This window comes from Chanodichthys erythropterus, chromosome 2 (assembly GCF_024489055.1).
Source record: "Chanodichthys erythropterus isolate Z2021 chromosome 2, ASM2448905v1, whole genome shotgun sequence".
Lineage (NCBI taxonomy): Eukaryota > Metazoa > Chordata > Actinopteri > Cypriniformes > Xenocyprididae > Chanodichthys > Chanodichthys erythropterus.
In genome coordinates this window covers 19,452,271-19,475,524 of record NC_090222.1, presented here as the reverse complement: position 1 = coordinate 19,475,524, position 23,254 = coordinate 19,452,271, and the positions used below count along the sequence as shown (strand labels likewise).

The window sequence follows — 23,254 nt, the reverse complement described above, 5'->3', positions numbered from 1 at the left end:
TGTATTTGAATCCTTAATTAAGGATTAGGACTACGGACATCCACAGTCTTAAATGTCTTTTCATTTAATTAAATGAAAAGATGAATTTCATTTAATTAAATGAAAAGATGAATTTCATTTAATTAAATGAAAAGACATTTAAGACCGTGGATGCCCGTAGTCCTAATCCTTAATTAAGGATTCAAATTCCCTGATATTTCCATGGCCATTGGATTTTTATATTTTCATTCACATTGCATGGTGCCAGGTTGATGTCTAAAAGCCGTAAGTGAATGAAACCACACTGTTGAAACTGCAGTTGTGTATTACAACACTCTTGTTCTTTGTTTTTATTTCTTAAGCAACACACACACACAGGTGTAAAATACAACAAACATGGCACAGGCCTACCAGTAGATTAATTGAACATTGATTTGTAGCATACATCTATATAAACCCAAGTACGTTTGAAAGCATGCAATTGCAGTGCCTTACAAAAATGTCGACATTTTGTATGATCATTTGAATAATACTGAAAGTTGTTAAACTGAAAACGAAAAATCTGGATCTTGTGATGGATCATGTTTGCAAATGTTTCATTAACAATGTGAAACAATAATTACAATGTCTAAGTCATTGTTTTTATAGGACAAAATAATGTGTTTTAGTGTAAAAACGTAATGAACATTCACTGTGTTAAAAACAAAGTTCTTGGACACGTTTGACCTTACTGGGCGGAAATGACGTCCTGACGCACGGGCATCATTCGCGCCGCTCGGGAGGAAGTGCTGTGTAGACAGTTCGGCTAACTCCGTAAGAAAAGAAAAAAATAGAAAAAACACAAGGGAGGGAAAAAAAACATTGAAATTCTTCAATCGGGTGGGTTCGGAAAGACTTTACAAACTACCCCGATCGGAGGAAATCCCCGGCGGGCGAAGCTAAAGTCTTGAGAGCTGGTAATCGTCTTTATTTTTCACTTTGAAGCTTGTTTTTGGCTGTTGATGTGAGCCGCTGGCGCTGCTGTCGCCCGATCGTCGAGACTCATGTGCCGGAAGTCTGCGTAAAACCGCCTCGGTTCCAGCGTCGACGTTTTTTTCCCACTCGTTCTGTTTTTTTCTATCGTTTTTCGCCTTTTCTTTTTTATTTTAGCCGACCGTAGAGTGAATGCACGGGTCGCGTCATGCTGTGGGCTGCAGGTCCGCCTCCACCATCGTACAGTAGATTCGCCCCAGCCTGTCAATAATATTCAGATATTTAGATATGAGTTATTTACAAATAAATATTTGCATTTTTCATAATATGGTCGAAAACATGATTTGACAATGCATCGCTTTTAATAAAGAATAAAGCAAAGCACTTTCTCTTCTCTGCTACAAAATGATAAATTGCACCCAGGTAGCCGCAAGAGCTTCTGTGTAAACCCGCCGTCTGTAACAAAATAACCTGAACACAGACTCGCGAGTGGTGTTGCTTCTGTCAAAAGGAGTGTATTACAGTCACGTATGGAGAGTTTATAACAACTTGCTGTTGTGAAATGCATGATTTATTTGTTGCAACGTTGTTGACCTTAAATAGACTTATGGTAGGCATCAGCTCTTCCTGAATAACATTTCCTGCATAATTCATGTGTTCAATTCCATATATGATTGTGTTATTAAAACGGGTTATTTGTAAAATGTGCATTTACTATTATTATTGTTTTCCTTCTGAAACTTTTATCATATTATGTGCCCCACAGGTAATTTTTTTTATTATTATGTATAAAATAAAATTGTTTGTCCCTATCCATAAGGTCAAAGATTACAATATGTTATCAAAATGTTTACTTTCTTTTATCAGGGGTGATGGAGGATTCCCATTTCAATTCCTCATATTTCTGGTCTCCTGTGCAGGGACAGGTAAGCACACCCATAGATGTACGTTTCAGCTGTCTAAGTTTGAATATTGATTATTGCATTTTATGCCAGGCCTATAATAGCATTACTATATGATTATATATAATTAATGTATTTGCATGCTTTATATTGTATTTTACAATTTACATTTTGTGAAATTTGTGTTCAGTAAGACTGTTTAAAGAAATTTTATTCAGCAAGGAAGCATTAAATTGATCAGATTCAGAGGTGATAGTAAAGACTTTTAAATTATGAAAAATGCTGTTCTATTTCAAATGAATGCCACAAAAATATTAAGAAGCACAACTGTTTTTCAACATTGATAATAAATGAGAAATGTTTCTTAAGCACCAAATCAGCATATTAGAATGATTTCTGAAGGATGTTGAACACTGGAGTAATGGCTGCTATTTCAGCTTTGCCATCACAGAAATAGATTTGATTTTAAAGTATATTAAAATGGAAAACAGTTATTTTTACTTGTAATAATATTTCACAATATTACCATTTATACTTTTTTTTTTTTAAAATCAAATAATTGCAACCTTGTTGAGCATAAGTCTTCTTTAAAAACAAAAAACATCATGAAAAAAATGTAACTAATTTTAATAATAATACTCTTTTATTTGATCTTACTTGTCTCACCCATTTTGTCTGTTTGGTTTTAGATTGAGAATGCTGTATTTCTCAATAAGGTAAAGGAGCAGCTTGGTCAGGACAAAAGCCCCACCTACTCGCATGGCCCCGCCCACTATCCCACCACAGCGGTGGTGGCGGTTTCTGGGGGTGCCATGGATACAGCGACAGCAAGGACACTAAAACAAGAGCATGCGCAACCGTCCCAGTCCTCACACAGTATCACAGTGGTGCCGGTACCGCCTACGGGCATCATGACGGCAGGTACCGTATGTGTGTTTTTATGATAAACTGCTACAGGTTCTTCTCTTCTTAGTACACTATTTCCTTGTTTCTTCACTTTGATAAGTCTTCCATCACTCCATCACTCTTTCTAGCGGGTTTGGTCACTCTGGTGTCTCCAGTATCATCTGCTCAGTCTCTTATTCCTGGACACCCATCCACAACCATGATAACAGTCCAGACGGGTAATGCACTTTATTTTACATAAACATAGACATGCACATGGTATGATTTTTGGTGCAATATGATTAAATGCTAATTTTGGGGATATATTATATTGTATCAGTTTATTGGTTTAGTGAGTATTTGATATGCCTTAAATGGTTACAGATACTTTTTATTGTCTCATTAGTTTTGTTTCACATAATTAATTAAAGTATTTTACTCTTGCATGACTCCACCAGACAAGAGAAATGACTCCTTGCCCTGCTCGCCGGTCATCATTCCATTACCGTCGAAACGAGGCAGAAAGAAGAAAGCCACACTCCCATTGGTTGGCTCACCTACTGGGACAGATCCAATGATTTTGGGTCTTTCAGGACAGGTATAATGACCATGCATACATTGAAATCATTTTGAATTACATTGTCTGAACTTAGAAAAAAGTGATAAGCCTGGGAATGGTAAGATTTAAAATAAAAATGTTTATTGAAAACAAAATACTGTAAAAACAGTACAATTGTTAAATATATACACAGTGCATAGCATAAATGAGAACACACCTGCTGAAACTTCTTAAAGTCAACAATTACTCAATTACTTAGAAGACATGTAAGGATTCTTTAGAGATATAATGTTCCAGCAAGTCTGTTTAATCAATTACCAAAGAAGCATGTCAAAATTATTCAGAAAAATAAGATTTTCTTATCAAGATGATAAAATGTTGTGTAGCAAAAAGAGGAGTACACCCTCCTAAAAGTTACTAAATAAAACAAAATAAAAATGTTCTGGTGTAAGTTTAAGGCAGTGTTTAATCAACAGGTAAGTATGTTGAACCAAAACATTTAAAGAGAAGTAATTTCTTGACAATTAAAAGTGTTATATAGCCCACTGAATCAATCTCAGACTTAATGCTGACAAAAATGGAACCACTTGGGAGAGAACTGTCAGGAGACTTATTTCTTAGCACAAAAGAGGACAGTGGTACAAGAGGATTACCAAATCATTGTTTTAAGTTGAAAATATAGCAAAAGTAACAAAGAAATTCAAAAACAATGGACTTGTGATAAGACTCCTGAAATAATCAGGCCTTCATTTTAAGCTTTCATTTAGTGATGAGGGATTTTTTTTGCTAGACAATGAGCAGGAGAAATACCAAGTGAGTGTCTCAGAGCCAGCAAAAGCTATGAAAAGAGTGACTGTTTATCTCACAGAGTAAGATGCTTGCAGAAATGACATGCATGGTTGTTGTTCTCACTGGAACTACCTACTGTAGCCAAAGCACAATAAAGTCAGTTAGCCATTTCCAAAGCCAAAACAATTATTTTTATTTTGACTGATTTTCCTTTTCTCTGTAGCATCATCCTGCCAACCCCTACAGTCTGTCCCCAGAAGAAGGGCATGCTGGGAAAGAAGGCAGTAAAACATACAGGTATGGCTTTTCAAAGGGACATCGGCTCAGCATGAACTCAGTGTGTGTTTCTTGCAATCTATTAGAAAAGGCAAAGACAGAGACAGGGATTCCTAAGCCACTTCATTTTCATACTGCAGAAATGCATGGCCCTCCCGGCAGACACGCACTCTCGCCGGCTTGAAGGCTTCGCAACGAGTTTGTCTGCTGTGCTTCAGTAGAAGTGTGTGTTATTCTGCTCAGCAGCATGTGCAACCTCAGCTACACACATCTACACACAGACACACACTTCTGTCACCCACCTGCACTCGCGTTTCTGGCCTCTCCCTCTCGTTTTTCTTTTCTAGAGCCAGGGTCTACGATTTCCTTCTGGATCGTTCTCCACTGACCTCCTCATCTCTCTCACCCTCCCGCTTGTGTTGTGTCTCTTTCTTGCCTGTTTGTCGTGTCTCACGTTTCTCCTTTCACTATTGATGGACAGGCTTGTAACTCTCCTTTTCTCTTTGTCCCCTTTTCATCTGCACTTCGTCTTCTCCCATGTTTTCCTCCTCTCTCATCCCTCTGTCCACCCTTTGGTGTGTGTGTGTGTGTGTGTGTGTGTTTTTCTGTCTGTAGGTGCCGGATGTGTGGTTTGACGTTCTGCAGTAAGTCAGACATGCAGCTGCACTCCAAGTCGCACACGGAGGTGAAAGCTCACCAGTGTCCGCACTGCTCCAAATCCTTCGCTAACACCAGCTACCTGGCCCAGCACATCCGCATCCACAGCGGTGCCAAGCCCTACACCTGCTCCTACTGCCAGAAGGCTTTCAGACAGCTCAGTCACTTACAGCAGCACACACGGTATTCAGCACCGCACCTCAAGCGTGTGTGTGTTTGTGTGTGGGTGTCTGTGGCAAAGCAGGCGGGTGGTGGAGAGTGTGTGTGATGGACCTTAGTTTAGGGAGAGGACTGCGGGAGCGCGTGTGTGTGTTCGCCAACTTCCTAACGATATTATACACATTGCAAAACATATTATATTGTAATTCAAACTGCATTAAACACGTTAAAGAGTGAATCAGTGTGTTTGGTCAGAGAGCGTTTGGCATATATGACCAAAAAACAATTAAATGTTGATATTACAGTTCTAAAATTAAGGCATAATTAATGCAGTCAAATAGTTTTGCATTATGTATAAAGACTTTAAAGGGTTAGTTCACCCAAAAAAGAAATTTCTGTCATTAATTACTCACCCTCATGTCGTTCCACATCTGTAAGACCTTCATTTATCTTTGGAACACAAATATTTTTGTTATGAAATCCAAGAGGTATATGATTCGTCCAGAGACCGCAATATAATCAACACTTTCAAGGTCCAGAAAGTTACTAAATACATAGTTAAAACAGTCGACGTGACTGCAGTGGTTCAATCTTAATTTTATGAAGTGACAAGAATACTTTTTGTGTGCTAAACCAACAAAAATAAGGACTTTATTCAGCAGTCTCTTCCATACCCTTACACAGTTGACGGAGTAAGCACAGCGAAGGCTTCCGTGTTTATGTTCGAATGCCGGCTCAGTATTGGCCAAAGTTGCATGCGTGTGATGCTGACGCAGTAGCCGGTGAACAATGAGCCGGCGTTCTGACATAGAATCTGGAAGCGCTCAACGTAAACAACATATGAGAGTGACACAGAAGAGAAGATATTGTTGAATAAAGATGTTATTTTTGTATTGTTTTTGCGCCAAATAGTATTCTCGTCGCTTCATAAAATTAAAGGTGCCCTAGAATCAAAAATTGAATTTACCTCGGCATAGTTGAATAACAAGAGTTCAGTACATGGAAAGGACATACAGTGAGTTTCAAACTCCATTGCTTCCTCCTTCTTATGTAAATCTCATTTGTTTAAAAGACCTCCGAAAAACAGGCGAATCTCAACATAACACCGACTGTTATGTAACAGTCGGGATCATTAATATGTATGACCCCAATATTTGCATATGCCAGCCCATGTTCAAGGCATTAGACAAGGGCAGCCAGCATTAATGTCTGGATGTGCACAGCTGAATCATCAAACTAGGTAAGCAAGCAAGAACAATAGTGAAAAATGGCAGATGGAGCAATAATAACTGACATGATTCATGATATCATGATATTTTTAGAGATATTTGTAAATTGTCTTTCTAAATGTTTCTTTAGCATGTTGCTAATGTACTGTTAAATGTGGTTAAAGTTACCATCATTTCTACTGTATTCACGGAGACAAGAGAGCCGTCGCTATTTTCATTTTTAAACACTTGCAGTCTGTATAATTCATAAACACAACTTCATTCTTTATAAATCTCTCCAACAGTGTGTAATGTTAGCTTTAGCCACGCAGCACAATCCAAATACATCCAAATAAATATACTCCCATGCATAAAGCATGCATGACGAACATTTTGTAAAGATCCATTTGAGGGTTATATTAGGGGTGTGAACTTTGTTTATGCACTGTATTATAGTCGAGAGCTCGGGGGGGGCAGGGAGCGCGCGATTCAAAGGGGCCGCGCTGAATCGGTGCATAGTTAATGATGCCCCAAAATAGGCAGTTAAAAAAATTAATTTAAAAAAATCTATGGGTATTTTGTGCTGAAACTTCACAGACATATTCAGGGGACATCTTAGACTTATATTACATCTTGTAAAAACTGGTTCTAGGGCACCTTTAAGGTTGAACTACTGCAGTCGTGTCAACGGTTTTAAGGATGTCTTTAGTACCTTTCTGGACCTTGAAATTTATATGCATTTTATAAATTTTGAATGCAAAAAAGTTACAGACTGCAGCTTTAAAAGTTATTTTGAGTATTTTCTGAAATATAAAGGCTAATGCAGATTTTTATCTATAAAGACTTATATTGTATATTATATTGTCTGAAAAAAAATATTAAGTGTCGTATTATAATGACCACACATTTTCTGAATTAAGTACATTTTTTGTTTTATTATTGTGCTAAAGCAAACCCTGGAGGTTCGTCAACCTTGATCCTCTGATTCTGCATTAGTTGAACTGTAGAAAATTCTAAATGCATGAAAGTATAAACACATAAAATGTATTGGTACTAGGTCCATTGTAATGTATCTCAATAGTGTGAGTGTGGTGAAAAATATTTTATTTACCATGTATTTTTAGGGCTGTCAAAGTTAACATGTTAACTACATATGTTTAACACAATCATTTAACACATTGATTTGTAAAGATATTTATTGTGAAAAGTGTTTGAGAAATCTAAATTAAAAATGTTTTTCTGCAGCATAATTTTCATTTTATTTTCATAAAAGCTAATGCTAGTTTCAGGATATGTATATATTTTATTTATTTATTTATTTGTTTGAAAGCGGTAGCTGACAGTCTTTTCAACCTGCCTACTTTAGAAATAACTGACAAAACCTGGGCGGTTAAATTGCTTCTTGTGAACTCCGCATTCTGCTTTCCGTCGTGCTCATTTAACAGTTTTTGAACGCAGACACGTGTCCTGGGTGTTCACCCTCTGAGACATTCCACAGTCACGTTGTAAAGGTGGACAACAGGGTCTCATCCTCTTTTGCTTGTTGCTATAGCAACATTCTCTGCTGATGGTTTGCTTATATGCAAGTTTATATCTAATGGACTGTTTAAATATATACCACAGTTTTTATAATGGTGAAGTCAGCTATAGCATGATGTCACCATGTGGGTGGATTGCACATTAAATCTGTCTCACTGATGTACTGGAGGAAAAATTCTTAGAAGAGTCTAAAGATTGTCAGGAAAAGTTCTTCAAAAGTTTCATCTCAAGAAAATGAAAGAAATGTCATTTTATATATATTTTTTTTATATATTTTCCTTTCTCTATTTGTATAATTTATTTCTCCTCTGGCACACTTTTTATTATCGCAGACTACTTAAACTTTTACACCACACTATGCAGTCTTGCACACACTGACTGAAGGATTGAACTGAAATTGAAGCTGTCAGTGAAAGCCTAGTTCTCTTTGACTCTGCATTATGGTCCCATAAGTGTGTAGAAGTTTTATGAGGTTCTGCCTCGCTCTGAAATAGAGGTCACATAAAGGTTTCGTCCACTCCTGATCGCACCTGGACATGGGATTGAGCTCTGTGGCCCACAGAGTTCCTGTGAGGATTTAGTGCAAATGTTTTTTTTTTTTTGAGAAATGGATCTGTCCTTTCTGTGACCTCATTCAAACACCTACCACACCACATCCAAATGTGTCTTCGAAATACACTGCGCGCTTTTGACAATCGTTGACAGTAGGGACCGCCTGAGAAAGGTCAGCAGAGTGAGTGTAGAAATGAAGAATATTGTTATGTCAAATATTTGTGTATGTCTATAAATTATTGAATGAGCCCATGGGTAAGCATGGTTGTTTTTGCTTCTTTACAGAAACCACACAGAATCCAAACCTCATAAGTGTCCTCATTGCTCGAAATCGTTTGCCAACTCAAGCTACCTTGCTCAGCATATACGAATCCACACAGGAGTTAAACCTTACACCTGTACCTACTGCCAGAAGACCTTCAGACAGCTTAGTCACTTACAGCAACACCACAGGTGCAGTAATGGACTTTTTTTTTTTTTTTTTCATTTGTGTTTATGGCTTTTTCTACACTTCATTCTTAACCATACATACTCAGTTTGTATTTCCATTCATTTATTACTTCTTGACAAATGTTGTGCCTGTTCAGAATCCACACAGGAGACAGGCCATACAAATGTTCACACATGGGTTGTGAGAAGTCTTTCACTCAGCTCTCTAATCTGCAGGTGAGGAAAGTACTCTGTTTCTCTGTTTAAATCTATAAAGTGGAGCTGCACGATTAATTGTTAAAAGATTGCAATCTTGATTCAGAGTCAGGCGATCTTATTCCTAAAAGTGATGATAATGATTCTGCTGTGTCTATCAAACCTTTGTCAAGTACGTTCACATTCAAATCTGTGTAGGTGCTGTTGCCAAACCAAAGAGAACAGTTCTCATGTATAGGTATAGGTGTGCTTGACCACACTGTATCATTATTTTTGTGTTACAATAATTAAAATTTTCACAGAAGTACTGGGATAAAAGTTTATAGTTTGGATATAAACACTGATGTCTACGAGCGCAATCAAAAAATTAGTAAATCACCCTTTGATAGCAACTTGACACTTCCGTTAAACATTGTATCAATTATATTGCTACTCCAGTAGGTGGCGACAAGTGACTTTTAAAAATTTGTCTTTAATAAATTTTTGAAGAGATTTGTTCAAAACCGCCGATTCATCCAGTTATGAAACAAGTCTTTATGAGTGAGTCATTGAATCAATCATTCAAACAGTTGTTTTTTTATTATTATTATTATTATTAAATTAATTAATTTAAATAAATTAAATATTTTTTTAAATAAACTGCAGCAATTAATTTAAAAAAATGAAAATTACATGTTATTTTGTTTATTTTGTCTCCGTGGGAGAATTATGATATCCATTTAAAACAAAAAATCATACAGATTTGTACAGAGCCCCTATAGGGACATGGTGAAGGAAAAAATATGGGATGGGAGGAAATATTATTTGTCAATATTTTTGCGTTTGCTTGAAAATGTTTTGCATTTCAGAATTGAATTTGGAATGCATTTAAATTTTACCCAAGGTAGCAAAGAAATTATTCTTAAAATTAACTGTAATTTAAAGAAATCATGTAATTGCAACTGTAAATTAAGTAGAAAAGTAGTTTATCAGCACAAATTTTGAATTTTAGCTTTGAATTTTAGCTTTGAATTTTAGTTTTGAAAAATGTTTAAAAATCCTTTAAGTTTGCCCTTAAGGATTTGGATAGAGATAGATATACACTACCATTTTTTAAGTTAAATTAATACTTTCATTTAGCCAATACATTAAATTTATAAAAAGACACAATAAAGAGATTTATAATGTTACAATAGATTTCTATTTCAAGTAAATGCTGTTCTTTTGAATTTTTGTTCATCAAAGAATCCTGAAAAAATAATCAGTAATAAGAATGTAATAAGAAAATGTTTCCTGAGCACCAAATCGGCGCACGAGTAGAATGATTTCTGAAGGATCATGTGACACTGAAGACTGGAGTAATGATGCTGAAAATTCAGCTTTGCCATCACAGGGTTAAATTACATTTTAAATAAAAGGGTTATTTTAAATTGTGATAATATGTCATAATATTAGTTTTTATTGCCTTTTTTATCAAGTAAATGCAGCTTTGATTAGGATAAGAGACTTCTTTCAAAGATATTTAAAAATCTTTCTGACCCCAAACTTTGGTACAGTATTGTCTATATAGATATAGATAGATGGATCTTTCTGTCATTCCTATTCAAATTCCTGTTTTGCTTCCAGTAGGATGTGGCCAATTCAGTTTAAACTCACAATCAAATTGAATGAGAGCCAATTCTTCAATTTTAAGTTTTGTTATTTTTAGTGCACATATTTTTAGTGAATAATTGCTTCAGTCTGTTCCTCACACTAAGCGTGTGTACAGCTCCAGAACACTTGAATTAATCACTTAAGTCATATGGGTTGTTTTATCATGCTTATGGTGCTCTGTGGAGCTTGACAACCCCTGCTCCCCATTTAATTTCATTATTGGGATGAGAGCAAATCGGCTTTTGACAGATTTGAAAAAAATAAAAATAAATACTTGGATGAGTAAATGACAGAATAAAAATTTTTTAGTCATTTCAATGTTTCTTTAAATCTTTTCCAGTCTCATCGGCGTCAACACAACAAGGACAAACCGTATAAGTGTCACCACTGTAACCGTGGTTATGTAGATGCAGCCAGCCTGGAGGTTCATCTGTCCACTCACACAGTCAAGCACGCCAAGCTGTACTCCTGCGGTTTATGCAACCGCACATATACCTCGGTACAAACATTAACAACCAATCTCACAGCATAAATGAGCAGCATTCCCAGTTCCTTTTCTCAAAATGATCCTAATGTATATCCCTCTCTGCCTGTAGGAGACGTATCTGATGAAACACATGCGTAAACACGCCCCAGATATGCTGCCGTCTCCACACGGATCAACCCAACAAAGTCACAGCCCAGGTCGTGTTGGAGGAGGCGGCTCGGAAGGAGACATACAGAGCCGAGCCGAGAGAGCCGACATTTTCGGCCAGCCAGCCGGTGTGCCGTGCGTATTCGACCTGAACCAGTACAAACCAGTAACTTCTGCAGATGTGCAGTATAAAACTGTCAGTGTGTCTGACATCTCGCCTCACAAAGACCTCTGCATCACCGTGGAGGCTTCTGCCATACAGGTGGAACACCTGAACTCATGAGGAGTCCCATGGAGCGAGGGATGAAACTTTGGAGGTTAGAAAAAACTTGCTATTAACGAGATCTACACATCTGTGGATACTGAAAGAATTTTCTTACTCAATACCTTCTTATTTGTATGAAGGAGAAAGTGGACTTAAATGGACAAAATTGAAGAAGAAAGACTTTTGTCTTTTTTTTTTCTTTCCATTTTTTTAAACATTTATTGCTGTAATCCTGATCTTCCTCACAGAAGCTTCCTTGAAGACTGTAGCTGTTTCAGTGGGTACCCAGCTCATATCTCAAGTCTTTCCCTAAAATTTCTGGTTTATTACATTTGTATGATTGTCTGCGTCTAGTTGTTGGTACGATCATTGCACTGTCAACATTAATATTGTTACTGTCAACAAGAATGGAAATATTGTCTCTTGCACAGTATGTATGGGAATTGTTGGTCTTTTTCGTTTTAAAAGGGAAATTTGTTTGCAGTACGTAAAGCAGAAAATCACGTATATATGATTATCAAATGTATTGTGTGTGAATGAGTAAAGGACAACAGTAAATAGGACAAATAGAATTTGTGTCAACTAATGTCAATGGCAAATATCTAGAGATGATGTTTTTCTTAAAAAAAAAAAAATCCTGTTTAGTAGTCCCATCTGCAGATGACATGTAATATTCTATTATTACTATGTTACTACTATTATTCTATCAAAATAACTAATAACATGCACCCCAAATGTCAACCTCTAGACATTAATGAAATCAGATTAGTGTGCATTAACCCTTTAAAACAAGAAATTAAAAAAAAAATGCTTCTGATGTGCCTCCTTGTGATTATCTTATAGCATGGGTATGCAACCTTTACAAACTCTGTCAGCCTGGGTTAAAGGGATATATTTTATGTTCTTAAATTATTTCTAAATGTGAACAATTACATTAATGACCTAAATATTATAAAAGGCAGTAATTATATTTAATTTTGTAAATGAAAATTACTAAAAGGTATAGTTCACCCAAAAATGAGAATTCTGTGATCATTTACTCACCCTTAAGTTTTTCCAAACCTGAATGAATTTCTTTCTTCCACTGAACACAATATATTTTGAAGAATATGGGTAACCAAACAGTTGATGGACCCCATTGACTTCCATAACTAATTACATAAAATGACTATGGAAGTCAATGGGGTCCATTAACTGTTTGCTTACCAGCATTTTTCCAAATATCTTCTTTTGTGTTCAGCAGAAGAAAGAAATTCTTTCAGGTTTGGAACAACTTGAGGGTAAGTAAATGATCACAGAATTTTCATTTTTGGGTGAACTATACCTTTTAGTAATTTTCATTTACAAAATTAAATATGATTACTGCCTTTTATAATATTTAGGTCATTAATGTAATTGTTCACATTTAGAAATAATTTAAGAACATAAAATATTATTGATTTGAAGTTTACATAATTAAAATACTTTTGGTTTGTTGATTTTAAACTTTTTAATCTAAATTCCCTCAGACTGTAAATGATGTAATGCATAAACAGTTGCATTGCCTTAGAATATGGAAGACAGAATGATTTATTTGTGGTTAACTTTATGCACATTAGTCTTTCAGCAACATACCGTCAAGTTGTTTATAGTTATTGATATTTATAAAACTGATATATAGTTATTTATACAATTAACTTATTTGATATATTTAGTCGTCCTGACGCCCAACATTCTTTCGTACAAGTTTCATTTCTATGACAGATTGCACCAACTGTCAAAAATATGGGGGGTCAAAATAACATTGCTTTATGGTTTTACTTTTGTAAACAGTAGTCGCATAAAGTGAACAAATGCAGTAAAAGAACAGAGAATAACTGTAACGTTACTGTACAGAGACCATATGTATTTGTGACGCCTAGTGTTGAATCTTTGAAGTTCATATTGGTAGCGGCCGTCCACCCCGAGAGTGGGCGGTGTCACAGAAAAGTCCATGCGAGAACGGAGAAACTTCACGAATGTAAATATAGAGCTAACAACGGAGGTTACGTACTCGCGCGTTCTTTCCTTTTTCTCCTTTGACTTATGCGAACATGCCACGCAAAAAGCCTTTCAGTAACAAACAGAAAAAGAAGCAGCTCCAGGTGAAACGCGAGAAAAAGAGAGGTGGGTAACTAGCTTAGCTGAGTTAGCGCGCGACAAGCTGAATGCACTCGCAGACGTTCTACATTAGCCACGTGACTCATTGTTTTATGATTTATATTTCAGTGTGCAGAAATGTGACCATGTTTTCACATATTAGAACATTAATTGAGCTACTACGCTGCTGTAACTACTTTGTTTGCTAAGTTTCTGTGGATGTATGTAACCAAACTTGACAGGCAGTAAACTGCGCGCGCTGTCATTTTTATTTGTGGGTTGCATGGACGCTTAATTTCACGTCCAGCAACATTATGAATGTATCATGATGAGCTTGATATGTTGTCTGCAGTAAACAACTCCTGATTCCTGACAGGTCGAACGTCACAGTAATTTATCTTTACAGAGCAAATTTAAATTCTGCCCTGTCAACAGTGAAATGATGCTGAAAGGGGGTGATTATGCCACGCATTTTTGAACAGCTCGTGTTTTGCTGTAGTTGGCGCTTGTGTTATGCGGTATATAAGTGCGCAGACTCAGCGTGAAGTTACGTAACACAACAACAAAGCGATCAATACACACTAAAGCAGGCTGAATTAACTGCTGTCCGCCCGCAGTTCTGCAAGTATTCGGGTCTAGTGCACTGTAAAACTACCTAAAATAGTTGCAGAAGAGCTAATGAAATAGCATTAAAGGGATAATTATTTATGCCATCACTGTAAAGTTCCACACTATTGTCATAACAATTGTAATGACAACATTATTTGTTATGGGGGAGACATGGTTATTGGAAGTACACCATGTTTTCACAGAAAATAGCATATAATTAAAAAAAACTTTATATGATTTACAAGAAAATTGCTACGAAATTTAACATACAGTTAAAGAAATGGCAAGTAACAGTAAATTAAACATGAATTTTTTTAAGGACTTAAAAAACATTATTTACTTTATATATTACTTTGCTTTTAATTCAAGACAGTTAGGTTCAAGACAGACAGAAACAAACGTTTCTGTATGTGTGTATGCAGGAGAAACCGGTTCAAGTCACAGTAGCCGAAATGCCAGTGTGGAGAGAGGACCTGGCAGAGACAGACAGTCCGATACATCAGACAGCGAGACGACAGACATCAGGAGGATCAACCAGCAGCCTGGCACCAGAGACGGCAGATATGACCCCAACAGGTGAGTCGGGACAGGTGAAACAGTCAGTCCAGTCTCGTCTTATTAATTCAACACGAGATGTTTTAGCAAGGGCATGTGTCGTCCTGTTTGTTAATCTGATAATGGCTTGTTTTGCAGATTCCGTCTGCACTTTGAGAGGGAAAGCAAGGAGGAGGTGGATAAGAGGAAGAAAATAGCGATGGAGAAAATCCTGAAGCCGGTGGCAGAAAAAGAATTAGAGATGGATATAAACCAGATCTACCCTGAAGAGAAAGGTAATTATGCTTCTGAGTAACAGTAGTTCTCAACTGAGACACATTTCACAAAATGAGCCAAAGTTTTGCTGGAGCATCTGTATATATAGACTTTGCTGTAAATAAAGTCCACTTTATGTTTTCATTTCACTTTCATTTTGTCTAATCACAGGCCTAAATTTCCCACGGCGGCCCTCGTGGCATTACGGCATGCAGCGAGAGGAGTTGCTGCGGAAAGAGGAGAAGTCATTTCTGGAGTATCTGAATACTCTTCAGTCCAAGAACCCACCTGGTACCCTCAGCCACTTTGAGCACAACCTCGAGGTGAGGCATGTTCTTTTAGAAAACACTGAACTAAAGTACTCTGAGAAATAATTTCTATCAGCCATCAGAATTTGATTGTTGCTGAGTCAATAGCTGTAATGAAATAGTTTTTTTTATTGCACTTGAGCATCTGTTTAGCCAGACAGTGCTGGAGGCAAACACTGTTAAGTGTTCAGATTCACTTGTTTATGAGCTGTTGCCCTTCACAAGCCTTGTGACACATAAAACTGTTGTGAAAAAGGAGCAACGCTTATCCTAAATGCTAATTTAAATGTATAAGACTCATTTTAGGCATATTAAACTTAATATAAAAAGGCTTTTATGATTCCTGTTTGTCTTTAATAGCCTACAGACAACAGAAGCACCACAATATTGTGCAGATGATTTTTAGACAAACAACCTTAGTTTCTAAGAATTTATAAACTTGCAGCTAAATGTTGCAAGCACTTAGCTGAGCAGTTACTCAGCAAATATTGGATCACAGTGAATTCATTGTTTTAACGGTTTTCAGATAGTTTTGGATTCATGTAATAACCTTTTACTGCATGAATCCAAAACTATAAATGCCTGAGCCAAAAACCTCTCAAAGTCATTATTTTAACTAAAGTGGGCCCAAGAATTACAAACAGGTTGGCTAATCTGAAAGAATGTAAGTAACAGATTAAGGGTTCATTACTGATGTTCAGACAGCATGAATAGTGCTCTTTCAAATAAAACTATTATAAAAAATTGGTTAATTTTTTTTGTTTTCTTTACTACTGACTGACTCTCTTTCTCTTTCAGACATGGAGGCAGCTGTGGAGAGTAATTGAGATGTCTGATGTCATTCTGCTCATAGTGGATATCAGACACCCAGTAAGTGTGCGACTGTAATGCCTGTTGAAACTTTTAGCAGTTTTCAAAAGGTCATCAAAATTGCATAGATGTAACACTAAATGTGAGAAGTCTCAAATTATGCAAACTGAAGTAATAAAGTCCCCACTAGGTGGGGCCAGAGATTGTATTACATTTAGTCTCAGAAAACAGCACTTTTGTGTTGCATTATACTTTTTGAGCAAAAGAAGGATGGAGTGGAAGCTATAGTTTATAGTATCCATAGTTGAGTAGTCATTGCCATTATCACTCTGTCTGTAGGTGCTGCAGTTTTCTCCTGCTCTGTATCACTACATCACCGGTGAGTTAAAGAAGTACATCATCCTGGTGCTCAATAAAGTGGACTTGTGCCCCGCCCCACTGGTGTTGGCATGGAAACACTATTTGACTAAACAGTTCCCCCACTTGCACTGTGTCGGCTTCACCTCGCACCCAGGACAACCCTACAGCACCCGTGAGAGAGTCCTTCCACTATCAGGGCTTTATCTATAATGTGATTGAGCAAAAGAGATGAGATTTAAAAATGTTTTCTTCCTCTGTACTTACTGCAGTTCTACAGAAGAAGAGGGTGAGGAAGAAAGCAGGATGCAATCAGGTAGGAGGACCATTCCAAATCATGAAAGCGTGTCAGGAGATCACAGCAGGAAGAGGTAAGACGGGTTCCTCCCAGACAACTAAATGAACACTGGAACATAGATGATGATGATGATGATGATGATATTGTTGTTTTCAGTGGATTTGAATAGCTGGGAGAAGAAGATCCAGAGGGATGCTGTTGCTGTGGGAACAGAGGGGGATCAGGCTGATGATGGATCAGAATCTGTGCTGATGGAGCATCATAGTGACGTTGCCATGGAAATGAACAGCCCCACGCAAGAACTTTATAAAGATGGAGTACTAACCTTGGGCTGCATAGGTAAAGGCCTGTTTCTCCTAGATTAAAGTAACCATGAAATCAAAATTGACTTTTTTTTTTTTTTTTTGATGGAACATTTCAGTTTTTATTAAATTATTTATCTGTGCATATCATTATTTAAAAAAAATAAAAAAAATGAATGTGCCCTCTCCCACACAAGGACATCTTTTGATGACACTGGACAATAATCCCTCCCTTCCAGCATCCTGTCACTCACATGAGATCGCAGTTATTAACAAATGACAACAATTCAGTGAGCTAATCATGGACAGTCAAGTCCCGCCCTACTTTTTTCTCATTCAAGAAGCTGTTTCACTTGAAGATACACCAAAATAGGAATAAAATGGACAATCGCAATTTCCGTTTCATGGCAACTTTAAAGGTGCTCTAAGTGATGTCAGGCTTTTTTAGGCCAAAACATTTTTTGTCACATACAGCAATCATCTCCTCACTATCCGCTAGCTGCCTGTCCCCTGAACACACTGTAAAAAATCGCGGTCTCTGTAGTCGCCACAAGCTCCAAAAACGGCAACAAAACTACCTGGTGCAGCCTGGACCACAAAACAAAATAAACATGCTCCAGCCAATAACCGACAAGAATGATTTTAAATGCGCGTTCATGACTGTTTCAGGAAGCACGGAGGGGAGAGGGAGGAGGAGGAGGAGGGAGGGTCCAGCTAGCCTCTGTTTTGTTTGACAACACAACGTCAACAGGAAGTTACTCCACCCAGGATCACTTAGAGCACATTTAAAGGGATAGTTCACCCAAAAATTAAATTACCCCATAATTTATTCACCCTCAAGCCATCCTAGGTGACTTGACTTTCTTCTTTCAGACGAATACAATCGGAGTAATTAAATAATGTCCTGGCTCTTCCAAGCTTTATAATGGCAGTGAATAGAGGATGTGATTTTGAAGCCCAAAGAAGTGCATCCATCCATTATAAAAGATAACCACACAGCTCCAGGGGGTTAATAAAGGCCTTCTGAAGTGAAGATAAGCATTTGTGTAAGAAAAATGTCCATATTTAAAACTTTAAAAACCAAAACAACTAGCCTCCGGCAGACGGGCGTACGCACGTAGACTTAAGCCAGAAGAGTAACCCCTGACACGATGTAGGAGTATCGTAAGCTTTGACGCCTCTCGTGGTTCGAACAAATAGGGCTGTGCAACAAACTGAAGCTCCTCTTCTCTTATATCGAAATCCTCCAACATTTCTCTTTAAAAATTCTCATTTTAGACTTCTAATTCGTGACCGGTGTTTTGTTTTGCTCTCTCCTGTGTGCTTCCGCATTCGTCAATACGTCATGCATCGGGTCAGAGGTCACTCTTTCGCCGTAAATCGATGAGTAATGGCCGTCTGTCGGAAGCTAGTTATTTTAAAGTTTTAAATATGGATATTTTTCTTACACAAAAGCATCGCTTCGCTTCAGACAGCCTTTATTAACCCCCTGGAGCCGTGTGGTTATCGTTTATGATGGATAGATACACTTTTTTGGGCTTCAAAACCTCTATATACTGCCATTATATAGCTTGGAAGAGCCAGGATATTATTTAATATAACTGATATGTATTTGTCTGATAAGTCATATACACCTAAGGTTGCTTGAGGGTGAGTACATCAAATTGCAATTTGTTGTTCTAGATCAATATCAGTTACGTATATTTTAAATGAAGTGCTTCTCCCCAATGTGTCAATTAAAATTCATTCATTAATTTAAGATTTACATTGAGTCTTTCTGCACTTTCTCCAGGTTTTCCTAATGTTGGCAAATCTTCAGTTCTGAACAGTCTGGTTGGCAGGAAGGTCGTGAGCGTGTCTCGAACTCCAGGTCACACTAAATATTTCCAAACATACTACCTCACTCCCACTGTGAAACTGTGTGATTGTCCTGGGCTGGTCTTCCCTTCCCAAGTGGACAAACAACTACAGGTAAAAACAGCATCATACTGTTTAATTTATGAAAGTGAAATCATCCCGGCCTTGTTTTTGTTCATGTATGTGTGTGTGTTTTATTCATCTTCTCTAACAGATCTTGGCTGGTATATATCCAGTGTCCCAGCTACAGGAGCCTTACAGTTCAGTTGGTTACCTGTGTGAACGGACCAACTTCCGGTCTATATTAAAGTTGAAACATCCCAACCACAGTCCAGGAACCCCATGTGACCCCGAAACAGAGGACTGGACAGCATGGGACGTGTGTGAAGGTGTGTAATCTTCTAATGTGGCGTCATTCATTTCATATTTAACATTTGATTGGAGGGAGGAACTGGTTGTCTTTTTTTTTCTTTTTCATTGTTTCCAGCCTGGGCTGAAAAGAGAGGGTACAAGACTGCTAAAGCGGCCCGTAATGATGTTTATCGAGCAGCCAACAGTCTACTGCGATTGGCCATCGACGGACGCTTGTGTCTGTGTCTGCGGCCACCTGGATACTCTCAGAGTAAAGGTCAGAGGTCAAACCACTACAGAATTGTTCATGTCATCTGCCACTTTAGTACCAGATTTGACATTTAATCTCCATCTCTTCAGATGAATGGGAATCACACCCAGACCTGACTGAGATCATCGCCCTACAAGGAAGAAAGGACGAAGAGGAAGAATGTGTAGAAGACGACGATGCCGAATCCAGCTCAGAGCTGGAGGAGGATAACGATCGGGACGCAGATGATGATGAGGACGCTTATGGGGATGATGAAGATGAAACCGTGAAGGCTGACAAGAAGGGCCTCACTCTCAACATGTTCAGTGTGCTAGGAGAGAACGAGTGTGAGTGAGGGACGTGATCGCGCTCCTTCTCATTCCATGTTCATACATTCCGGTTTCTCTATTTATCACTTATGACCATCTCATTTCAATCTGCAATGTGTCAATCAAGGACTGTATGAAGTTTTGAACATTTATTTCTCATTTGACACTCATCGCACACTCATACAGCCCATCGTATAGACAGTATAAAGCTGGTTTTTGTGTTCTATTTCAACCTCTCTGTGCCTCTGTACCTTCTCTGCTTTTCATTTATTATCATCAGAAAAGTATCAAAATACTATGAAAACTTTTGTACCTCCTGCATGCAGCCTTTTCCCTTTCTGAGAAGGCAGAGGGAATGTCTGTATAACCAGTGATTGTACAATCAATGTTACTAAAACAAGCATTGATGAATACAATCACTGATTTATTGTCAATCTCACAGCAGTGATGCCAAAGGTTAGGTGAGGTCAAATGTCACGCTTTGACCTCAAACTGTGAGTTTCCCCCACGCGAATGTATTTTAACCTCTGTCTCAGTACCGCAAACCTCGGCATGTAGGGTAGAACCGTGTCATGTATGAGGATAAGAAATAGAGGCACAGGCTGTTGACTTCAGAAGATTATTCTGATAAAAAGAAGTTATGGACACTCAAAGCACTTTTAAAGCAAGAGGCAGCAACCAGCAGTCTTTTACTGTTGAATACTTTAATTTCTAGGCAGATACACGTTTATTATGCGGGTAATGATGTTAGGGTGTCATTTAGGGTTGCAGTGGAGAGTGACTTTATGGCACAAAATGTTCTAGACTATGCAAAGTTTAAAGAGGGATCAGAAAAAACTTGATACAAGCGTTCCAGTTAAAAAAGTGAGACTATAACACACATTGTACATGCACACTGACACAAGCCACTTGGAGATTTTGGGATCAGTTTATTTTGGACTAAAAGTGCATTTGGTGGAGAGTGGGTTGGTTTTGAAGAACTATAGTTAGTGTACTTTTGCTATAGGACTCAGGTAATGGTGATGATGTGGTGTTAGTCCATCATCACAGATGTGCGGAGTTACCGATACAAGTGTGCTGGTTTCCTGTTTTTCAGCCTCCAGTCCTGCATGCCCTTGTTTAGGGATTTCATGTGGGTGTGTCTGTGTTTGTGTGGGTGTGATAGTGTGTGGATCATTCTTTCTTAATTGAAATGTTATTCTTTCTTTATTGAAATGTGATTGTACTGACAGAAACAGCCCTCTGCAATAAAACCATTCCCCTGACTCTTTGCTATCATTATGTTTGCACAAGAGGACACAGCTAGTTAAGTCTTTACACACAGTGCGCAAGAACACAATGACAATATAGTGTAATTGAAAGTATATTGTAGGCAAGCATAAATTTAAGGTGAAAATATTTATGTGAAACGTATACTTTAAATTGTGTGGATATTAGAATGATAAATTAACATCTTATAAACTTTTCACAAAAGATTGTGGGTTATTTGGCTTTTCATAACCTGTTTTTTCCCTCAGACTAGGTGAAATAAGACATACAAAATACACAGTGTTTATTTTATTGTACTTTATCTATTTGCGCCTGTAGATTTCAGTTACAATAGATATCTTTAAAGGCCATTTTTCCAATTTTTTTCTCATGCACCGAGCCAGAAATCTCCACCTTAGTAGCACTTCCATACACCAAAATAGTTTTATTCCTATCTATATCCTGAAGGTTGTTATATAGGACTTTGTTTATATATCACTTGCCTTTCAACATGGTGGAATAAAAACATTTCTGGCTGTTGACAATGATAAAAAAGGGATCTCAATTATCCCCTATATAAAAGACTCTAATTAAATTAGTGCATATTTAATTATACAATGTTTCATTTACGTAATTAAACTATTTTTTAAAAAAAATTGTAATACAATAAATGTTTGAAATGTAATCAATCAGCTGTTCACGCAACATCTGCTCTCGGTCAACACCACTCATGCGTTGGTGCTCTCGTGAATGGCGCGTTGGAGATTAATATTTTGTAAATTTTCGGGAAAAAAAAAATTATATACTTTTTTAACCACAAATGCTCGTCTTGCACTGCTCTGCAATCCACACGCATGACGTAATCACATTAAAAAGGTCATGCATGACGTTGGCGGAAGTAGCGATCCATTTATTGACGTCACTTTCCCGCCGGAATACACCCCCTCAGCCGGACTGAGTGGCAAAAGAGTGCTGCATTACTGGATTTAATAGAGGAAACTGTGAAAACGTGAGTAAAACAAACGATTATCAGTTTAAACTAACGGTTGGACTCAATGTAGTGTTCCTTACAATTTACCAAAGATCCATGGATACTGACATGCAGCCTGGAATCTTGTTTCCTGACATTTATATGTGCCTGATTTCGACGCCGGGGAAATACATAAAACAAATTTACCTGTGAACACTTTATATAACATAGGTAGGCTAGGTCTAAATCTGGGTAATCACTTATATCAGTGTTATGTCATCATATTGTCCAGCCCTAACACTTTTATAGTTTTTGTCAGTGTTTATTTAAAAACATCCAATTATGTAGAATATAAGATGGTGAATTTAATTAAGGAGTTGTCTATACAATATATGATTTTACCTCAAAATTCATTCAAAAGATGATAACTGCAAACCTACGTTTTGCTGCCTGGAGTCCAGTTGTTTAATTGTAGCAATCCATTGCTTCTCTTTTCTGTAGCTTTCAGCAGTCTGTAAAAAATATACCTCAGATTTTTTTATCCGATCTATTTGTATTTTGTACAGTCAGTCGCAAAGCTCTTTCCCATTTTAGATGTGTTTTGTGTGTTTTTCACAGCATTCACGCTGAAATTCACACAGTCTTTTGCCACTCAGTGGGTGTAGCCGCAGTCACAACGGCTGACGGTGACGTCACGTGCATACCCTCTATTCACGTACTTATACACTATTCTATGACGTTTGAGTATAATTAGTGCAAGTAGTGTGTTCACACTGAAAACTCCAAAAAGAAAAAGTACACTTTAAATACCTAAAATGACTAAATACTACGCTTAATGCGCACTAAATCTCACACAAAAATAACAGAGTGTGGAATGTCGGACACTTCATGCACTCAACTGTCACAGCTTTAATTACGTAGTGGAGGGGGAGGGGGTATCAGACTCCGATGTTTAATGACAAAATAACCTTATACATTTCACAC

General features: G+C 37.5%; 2 protein-coding genes across 5 annotated transcripts; both read left to right on the top strand.

The window, feature by feature from the left end:
- The first annotated feature begins 269 nt into the window (after window positions 1–269).
- On the top strand, window positions 270–14,874 carry znf384b (zinc finger protein 384 b). Of its 4 annotated transcripts, XM_067404211.1 has the most exons (12): window positions 270–935; window positions 1,819–1,877; window positions 2,543–2,774; window positions 2,888–2,977; window positions 3,197–3,336; window positions 4,310–4,383; window positions 4,978–5,202; window positions 8,763–8,930; window positions 9,065–9,143; window positions 11,095–11,253; window positions 11,351–11,705; window positions 14,803–14,874. In XM_067404211.1, the coding sequence occupies exons 2-11, from the start codon at window positions 1,824–1,826 to the stop codon at window positions 11,669–11,671; spliced, it is 1,542 nt and encodes a 513-aa protein (XP_067260312.1). In that variant the 5' UTR covers window positions 270–935; window positions 1,819–1,823; the 3' UTR covers window positions 11,672–11,705; window positions 14,803–14,874. The 4 variants fall into 4 exon arrangements, with proteins under 4 accessions (XP_067260312.1, XP_067260320.1, XP_067260305.1 ...); XM_067404219.1 differs by lacking the exon at window positions 14,803–14,874 and having other exon boundaries at window positions 270–1,561; window positions 11,351–12,464; XM_067404204.1 differs by lacking the exon at window positions 14,803–14,874 and having other exon boundaries at window positions 276–935; window positions 11,351–12,463.
- On the top strand, window positions 13,556–21,311 carry gnl1 (guanine nucleotide binding protein-like 1). Its single transcript, XM_067404193.1, has 12 exons — window positions 13,556–13,798; window positions 14,803–14,956; window positions 15,074–15,210; window positions 15,362–15,513; window positions 16,297–16,368; window positions 16,648–16,840; window positions 16,938–17,036; window positions 17,120–17,302; window positions 19,058–19,236; window positions 19,337–19,511; window positions 19,610–19,750; window positions 19,834–21,311. The coding sequence occupies exons 1-12, from the start codon at window positions 13,726–13,728 to the stop codon at window positions 20,076–20,078; spliced, it is 1,803 nt and encodes a 600-aa protein (XP_067260294.1). The 5' UTR covers window positions 13,556–13,725; the 3' UTR covers window positions 20,079–21,311.
- Window positions 21,312–23,254: the final 1,943 nt, after the last annotated feature.

Coding starts and splice junctions, on each gene's coding strand:
- gnl1 (XM_067404193.1), top strand. CDS start 13,726: ATGCCACGCAAAAAGCCTTTCAGTAACAAACAGAAAAAGAAGCAGCTC. Junction 15,211..15,361: donor GATCTACCCTGAAGAGAAAG/GTAATTATGCTT, acceptor GTCTAATCACAG/GCCTAAATTTCCCACGGCGG. Junction 16,369..16,647: donor TAGTGGATATCAGACACCCA/GTAAGTGTGCGA, acceptor CTCTGTCTGTAG/GTGCTGCAGTTTTCTCCTGC.
- znf384b (XM_067404211.1), top strand. CDS start 1,824: ATGGAGGATTCCCATTTCAATTCCTCATATTTCTGGTCTCCTGTGCAG. Junction 1,878..2,542: donor GGTCTCCTGTGCAGGGACAG/GTAAGCACACCC, acceptor GTTTGGTTTTAG/ATTGAGAATGCTGTATTTCT. Junction 8,931..9,064: donor CACTTACAGCAACACCACAG/GTGCAGTAATGG, acceptor GTGCCTGTTCAG/AATCCACACAGGAGACAGGC.